The sequence below is a fragment of the Triturus cristatus genome, chromosome 1_1 (genome assembly GCF_964204655.1).
Source record: "Triturus cristatus chromosome 1_1, aTriCri1.1, whole genome shotgun sequence".
In the NCBI taxonomy this organism is placed as follows: Eukaryota; Metazoa; Chordata; class Amphibia; order Caudata; family Salamandridae; genus Triturus; species Triturus cristatus.
Genome location: NC_140579.1, coordinates 119,532,137 through 119,539,222, shown reverse-complemented (window position 1 = coordinate 119,539,222; position 7,086 = coordinate 119,532,137). Strand labels below are relative to the sequence as shown.

Sequence of the window (7,086 nt, the reverse complement as noted above, 5' to 3'; positions counted from 1 at the left end):
ATATCGATTCCATCAATACATGTCATGTATTTAAACATATAATCTAAAGTTGCGCTTGAGGAGACTTGGTGGTGATAGGAAAGATTTGCTTTGGTTTTTAAAAAGCTAAAGAAATCCATGTTTGATAGAGAGTATTTCTCCTGGTAGGAAGCAAAGAATAAAGGAATACCATCCTCTAACCGGTCTGAGGCAAGATTGATGCCTTTGGCAGCCCAAACGGGACCCACTTCGGCTGAGACCATGGTTGATGTTTTTGGGTTAGTCCACAAAGAGATGGCCGAAGATTTAAATTTCGGATGAGGTGAAAATTTGCCCATCTTCTCTTAATTATTTTTGCTTGTTTCTTTCTAGAATGTTTTTATTGATATAATATTGGGAATAGAAGTGTATTTTATAGCTAATGGATTTTTTTCTGAGATTATATTTTATGACTTTTTAGTTGTGTGCAGAAGATTGTTGATTCTTTGTGGAATTTTGATTTATTCTGGAATAGTAGTACCTGGCGTGACTTGTATTTTTCTTTGGCTGGATCTTTGGTGTTGATTGATTCTGGAAGGGTTATTGTTGTTTAAATCTATTATTTTTTAATTGTCGATGAATTTAAATGGAGTGGCGCTTCAGTACCACGGTAGATGGAATTCTGCACGTTTTGTATGGTTTGTGTGGCTTTTGTGAATGATGTGAGGCTTTGCTATGCTGAAAAAGTCATAATTTTGCCTAATTTTTGTGGGACTGGCTTCCTCTTTCATATGACTTCATATCCCACTGAGTCATAGCATTCCAGTGTTTCAGTAGATTTTTTTACTCATTCATCACATCCCAAAGCTTCTATTTTGGTGCTGTCAATTTCAATAATTGACTTTGCAGAAAACCAGTGACTGAACTCTGTGCCAGCACTGAGAGCCACTCCCATAAATTTAGAGACAATGAGGGTGTGTCTGGGATGCCTGCCTGGTGTGTGTACATACATATAAATACATATATAAAGGTGAACAAAACACATCATTTACTTGTGGACACTTTTCTGAAGCTGCTGGACCTGCTATTTTTGGAGTGTGGATTTTTAGGCATCCAAGGAAGGGATTTCAGGAGTTATGACCCGGAGAGGACAAGGATCAAAAGTCCCCGTAGCGGGCATCATCCTGCTGCTGGTTCTACGTCTTCACATGGCAGGTAAGAAGCTTAACTGGTCAATGCGACTTCCAACTACAATAATGCATTACATGCCAGCAGCTACTTTGAATCCCGCAAATTACACGCAGCCTTTCATCCTTTTCAGGTTGATAAAATAAGTACCATTGAGCTAGTTATAGTAGGACTGGTTATTTAAATTCTTTGGGAGTTTGCTGATGGTAGCCTAATCGAAGAGTTCAGTTACTAGTATCTTTACTTACGTAACACACCATTGTTAGTCCAAATGATGGGTCAGGCTAAGGATTTGTCTAAGGTCCAAGTAGGGTCCAGGTATGTGTAGAGTAGCGTGAGAATTCATTGTTACCTTGAGGTCACCTCAGTATACATTGTCACCTTGAGGTCACTGTAGGGTACATATTGTCAGCTTGAGGTCACTGTTGGGTACATATTGTCACTTTGAGGTCACTGTAGGGTACATATTGTTGCCTTGATGTCACCTCAGAGTATTCATTGTCACCTTAAGGTCACCTTAGAGTATTTATTGTCACCTTGGGATCACTGCAGTGTACTCATTGTTATCTAAAGGTCACTGTAGAATATTGATTGTTACTTTGAGGTCAGCAGAGAGCATTCATTGTCGCCTCAAGGTAATTGCACAGTTTTGATTGTCACCCTAAGGTCAACACAGGATTCATTGCCACCTTGAGGTCAGTGCAGAGTTTTCATTGTCACCTTGAGGTCACCGTAGAGCATTTATTGTCACTTTGAGGTCACTGCAGAGAATTCATTGTCGCCTTGGGGTCACCGTAGAACATTTATTGTCACTGCAGGATATTCATTTCGCCTCGGGGTCACCATAGAGTATTTATTGTCACCATGAGGTCACTGAAGCATAGTCATTGTTGCCTCTGGGTCACTGTAGCGTATTTATTGTCACTTTGAAGTCACTGCAGAGTATTCATTGTTGCCTCGGTGTCACCGTAGAACAGTAATTGTCACTTTGAGGTCACTGCAGAGTATTCATTGTCGCCTCAGGGTCACCGTAGAGCAATTATTGTTACTTTGAGGTCACTGCAGAGTATACATTGTTGCCTCTGGGTCACCGTAGAGCATTTATTGTCACTTTTGAGGTCACTGCAGAGTATTCATTGTCGCCTCGGGGTCACCGTAGAACATTTATTGTCACTGCAGGATATTCATTGTCGCCTCGGGGTCACCATAGAGTATTTATTGTCACTTTGAGGTCACTGCAGAGTATTCATTGTTGCCTCGGGGTCACCATAGAGCAGTTATTGTCACTTTGAGGTCACTGCAGAATATTCATTGTCACCTCAGGGTCACCGTAGATATTTATTGTCACTTTGAGGTCACTGCAGAGTATTCATTGTCGCCTTGGGGTCACTGTAGAGTATTTATTGTCACTTTGAGGTCACTGCAGAGTATTCATTGTCATCTAAAGGTCACCGTAGAGCATTTTGTGTCACTTTGAGGCTATTGCAGAGTTTTCATTGTCAGTTTGAAGTCACCACAGAGTACTCACTCTTTCGACTTACAATCAGAGTTCAGGGCCCACTGCGCTGTTTTCACTCCTATGGACCCCAAGCAGAGTTCAGGGCCCCCTGCGCTGAAATCACTCCTCTGGACCTCAAACAGAGTTCAGGGCCCTATGCACTGTACTCACTCCTTTGAATTCCAATCAGAGTTAAGGGCCCCCTGCGCTGTACTCACTTCTTCGGCTTCCAATCAGAGTTCAGGGCCCCCTGCGCGGTACTCACTCCTTCGACTTCCAATCAGAATTCAGGGCCCCCTGCGCTGTACTCACTCCTTCGACTTTCAATCAGAGTTCAGGGCCCACTGCGCTGTACTCACTCCTTTTGACTTCCAATCAGAGTTCAGGGCCCCCTGCGCGGTACTCACTCCTTCGACTTCCAATCAGAGTTCAGGGCCCCCTGCGCTGTACTCACTCCTTCGACTTTCAATCAGAGTTCAGGGCCCACTGTGCTGTACTCACTCCTTTTGACTTCCAATCAGAGTTCAGGGCCCCCTGCGCGGTACTCACTCCTTCGACTTCCAATCAGAGTTCAGGGCCCCCTGCGCGGTACTCACTCCTTCAACTTCCAATCAGAGTTCAGGGCCCCCTGCGCGGTACTCACTCCTTCAACTTCCAATCGGAGTTCAGGGCCCACTGCGCTGTACTCACTCCTTCGACTTCCAATCAGAGTTCAGGGCCCCCTGCGCGGTACTCACTCCTTCGACTTCCAATCAGAGTTCAGGGCCCCCTGCGCGGTATTCACTCCTTTTGACTTCCAATCAGAGTTCAGGGCCCCCTGCGCTGTACTCACTCCTTTTGACTTCCAATCAGAGATCAGGGCCCCCTGCGCTGTACTCACTCCTTCGACTTCCAATCAGAGTTCAGGGCCCCCTGCGCGGTACTCACTCCTTCGACTTCCAATCAGAGTTCAGGGTCCCCTGCGTTGTACTCACTCCTTCGACTTCAAATCAGAGTTCAGGGCCCCCTGCGCTGTACTCACTCCTTTTGACTTCCAATCAGAGTTCAGGGCCCCCTGCGCTGAACTCACTCCTTCGAATTCCAATCAGAGATCAGGTCACCCTGCGGTGAACTCACTCCTCTGGACCTCAAACAGGGATCAGGGCCCCCTGCGCTGTACTCACTCCTTCGAATTCCAATCAGAGATCAGGTCACCCTGCGGAGAACTCACTCCTCTGGACCTCAAACAGGGATCAGGTCACCCTGCGCTGAACTCACTCTTCCGGATCGATTCCAATCACACTGAAAGTTAATTTGAATACATTGTATTTGGCACACAAAACCACAACATGACCGAGCGAACACAGCTGATAGCAAGCACCATTTCCAGCTACAAAAGGCACTCCCAATTTTGTTCTAAACTAAACAAGCAGTGGCAGAAGCAATAGGTCTGGCCTTTTGTTAGGGGATTTATTTCTCTGTAGCCATGACAGTTTGTCTGTGTTGCCCACAGTTGGTTTAGAAATACAATCTCACAATGATGCGACACCTTGCGCTCCACAATGGAGCTGGGACCCGCCCCTGTACTGGGCACACCATGAGCAGAGTTAAGTCGCACTGCAAAGAAGAGATTTATAGCAACTCAACAGAAGATGAAGGTTGTTGGAGCCGGCCTCGTGGCGTGGTCCTGTTCCCCCTAGCTGAGCCGCACGAGGTCCCATGCACCTCGGGGCTCCTCCATTTTGTATTGTACGTGACTCTACGTAACCACCTACGTGACCCCGCTCCACCCGGCCTCGGTCCCAGCGAGGCCCGACATCGAGGCGCCAACCCCTGGCCCGGGGGATACCACGTGAACCCTTCCCACTCCCGGCGGAGGGCAGTATCGATGGGACCCCCAACCGTCCTTCCACACCTAGGTGCGACCGCCCCACAGCTCTCTGGGGCCTGGCGCCTCTCCTGCGGGGCGTCTGGCCGCTCCCAACCCGGCCTCTCCGCCCCCCCGGGCGCAAGGGTCCGGACATCAAAGGGCTCCAGACCTATATCTGGGGCGACCCGGCAACAGGACGACAGTTGTATCCCGGAGTCAAGAGCCCTGCTGATCGGATCGCGGATGACCCTACGGAGAAAGACTCATCCTGAAACCACCCTCTGAGCCCTGCTGACGACATCGCGGCTCCATCGCGCTTAAAAGACCTTCACGAACCTTTGGGGCCCTGCTGACGCTGTCGCGGCCCGACCTTGTTGAACTTTCCATCAGAGCCCAGCTGACCTCGTCGCGGCTCGACCGAAGCGGACCTACCACCGGAGCCCTGCTGACTGTGTCGCGGCTCGACCCAAGCGGAACTACCACCCGAGCCCTGCAGACACCGTCGCGGCTCCCCACGTCCGAGCTGCTTTGAGACCAGCCCGCAAGGTCTGGCGCAGAACCTCCCCGTACCAGGCTGGTACTAAGACTGTCCCGCTACCCTACCCCCACAAAGACATTGAGACTCTTCTGGATCACTTGATCCCCCTGTAAATATATTGAATGTGCTACCATTGATAAAGTACCAAGATAAGCAACTGATACGGAGTCCTGTGTAGTGGTGTTACTGGGCCTAGTACGATCACAGGAGAAGGACCTCTCCTAGGAGGCTTCTCGGCGGCGCTCGGCTGTAACTTCGCGGTAGGAAGGTGCCCCGGAGTAGTCTCCCCCGACTCCCCGGTGGTCCTCCCTCCAACATTTGGGGGCCAGCGACGGGATCCGAGCCAGACGCAATCGTACAGGCAAGTAACGCACCCGCTACCTAACCAGACGGAAAGAAGGGAACCATGAACGGCCAAGAAGCAACCGTCGCCGCAACCTTCCAGCTGGAAAGGCTGGAAGAATACACCCACAAAGAACTGAAACAATTCTGCAAGGACAAAGGGATCCCAACCACAGGATTGGGCACCAAGGAAGAAATGCAGAAAGCCCTGAAAGCCTGGGCAGAATCCGAGACCACTCCACCCCGAGCCGAAGGAACCTCGGCCCGGGACGGAAACCTGCCACCGACCGTAACCCCGACCGATGGGGGGCGAAGCATCCCGGAAGCCGGCCTGTCCCACGAGGAGATGCAAGAACGGGAGAGGGTCCGGACACACGAAATGGACCTCGCACGACTCCGGCTGGACGGTGAACTCCTCCTGGCGGAGAAGAAACTAGCCTTGGAGCAACTACGGCTGCAGGAGGAAATCGAAGAAAAGAAACGGCATCGGGAACTAGAAGAGAAACGGCTAACCCTCGAGCACGAGAGGGGCCTCAAGGAACTCAAACTGAAATCCAAAACAGGGGAGACCAGCACCCCCGGGGCCCGGGACGCTCTGCCACTAACCGAGCCAAAGGTTCATATCCCCAAGGATGTCGTCAAGGAATACTACAAAAACGACGACATCCAGCAGTGGTTCCGAGCCTACGAGGTAGCCATGACCTCCCATCGGGTACCCCGGAAGGATTGGGGTGCCGGCCTATGGGGGAGGTTCCTCAGCGAGGGCTGGGATACCCTGCTGCAACTCCCCGACGCGGTGATGACATCATACAACCACATGAAAGAAGCCCTACTCACACGCTACGGACTAATACGTGGACTTCTTCAGCCGGGCCTTTGAAGGGTGGATAAAAGGGAGCAAGGTCACCTCGTACAACGAACTGTTCGACCTCATTGTCTGGGAGCACCTCGCCAAAAACTGCTTTGTGGAACTAAGGCAACACCTCCTGGACAGTAAGCTGACCGAGCCCCGGAAGCTCGCCGCCGAAGCCGACCGATGGGTCAACACCCGGGTCCCCCGGAACCCCGTGGGGGACTACCAACGGAGTACCACGGGACCTCCTCGCCAGCGGGGCGGAGGAGGGGGGTCCTACCGCAGTCGAGAGTTCCCGGCCGGGCCGCCCAGAAGCCCGCCACGAGGCCAAGCCGCCAACCACACGTCCCCGACCCTGGTCCGAAGGGGGACCCCCATCGCCAGGCCTGGACCCCGACCAACAGTGACCTGCTTCGGCTGCCAACAGACAGGCCACTATGCGAGCGACCCGGCCTGCCCCGTGAACCGACGGAACGGGACCGCTGGGCCCCCTCCCCGACAAATAGCCGCCGCAGCCCTAGGGGAAGAAGAGGAAGAGGAGGAAAACCGCGAGGACGGGTCCCCCGAGTGGGAACCAGCTGCCATGTCACTCGTATGCCTGGGCTCCCGAGAGATGGTGCCCCGAGCTGCCATCCCAAGCAACACCCAGAAGTACCAGCAGTGGGTCACCATCAATGGACAACGGGCCGAAGCCCTCCGGGACACTGGGGCCAGTGTGACCGCTGTCCGCTGCCACCTGGTGACCCCCGAACAAATCCTGCCGCATGTCCTATGCCCTGTCCGGACCGCGGAAAACACCGAAAGCATGTGCCGGATGGCCAGGATCCCCTTCGAGTGGGGAGGAGTGTCAGGCACCCTCA

At 51.9% G+C, this 7,086-nt stretch overlaps 1 protein-coding gene across 1 annotated transcript in view; it reads left to right on the top strand.

Annotated features, from left to right (window-relative positions):
- Window positions 1–1,023: 1,023 nt before the first annotated feature.
- The window catches only part of LOC146869725 (uncharacterized), a 28,914-nt gene continuing 22,851 nt past the window's right edge, over window positions 1,024–7,086 (top strand). Inside the window, exon 1 of the mRNA XM_085613376.1 lies at window positions 1,024–1,173. Coding sequence (XP_085469502.1) covers window positions 1,095–1,173 — 79 coding nt within the window. The 5' untranslated portion in view covers window positions 1,024–1,094. The remainder of the gene's footprint in view (window positions 1,174–7,086) is intronic.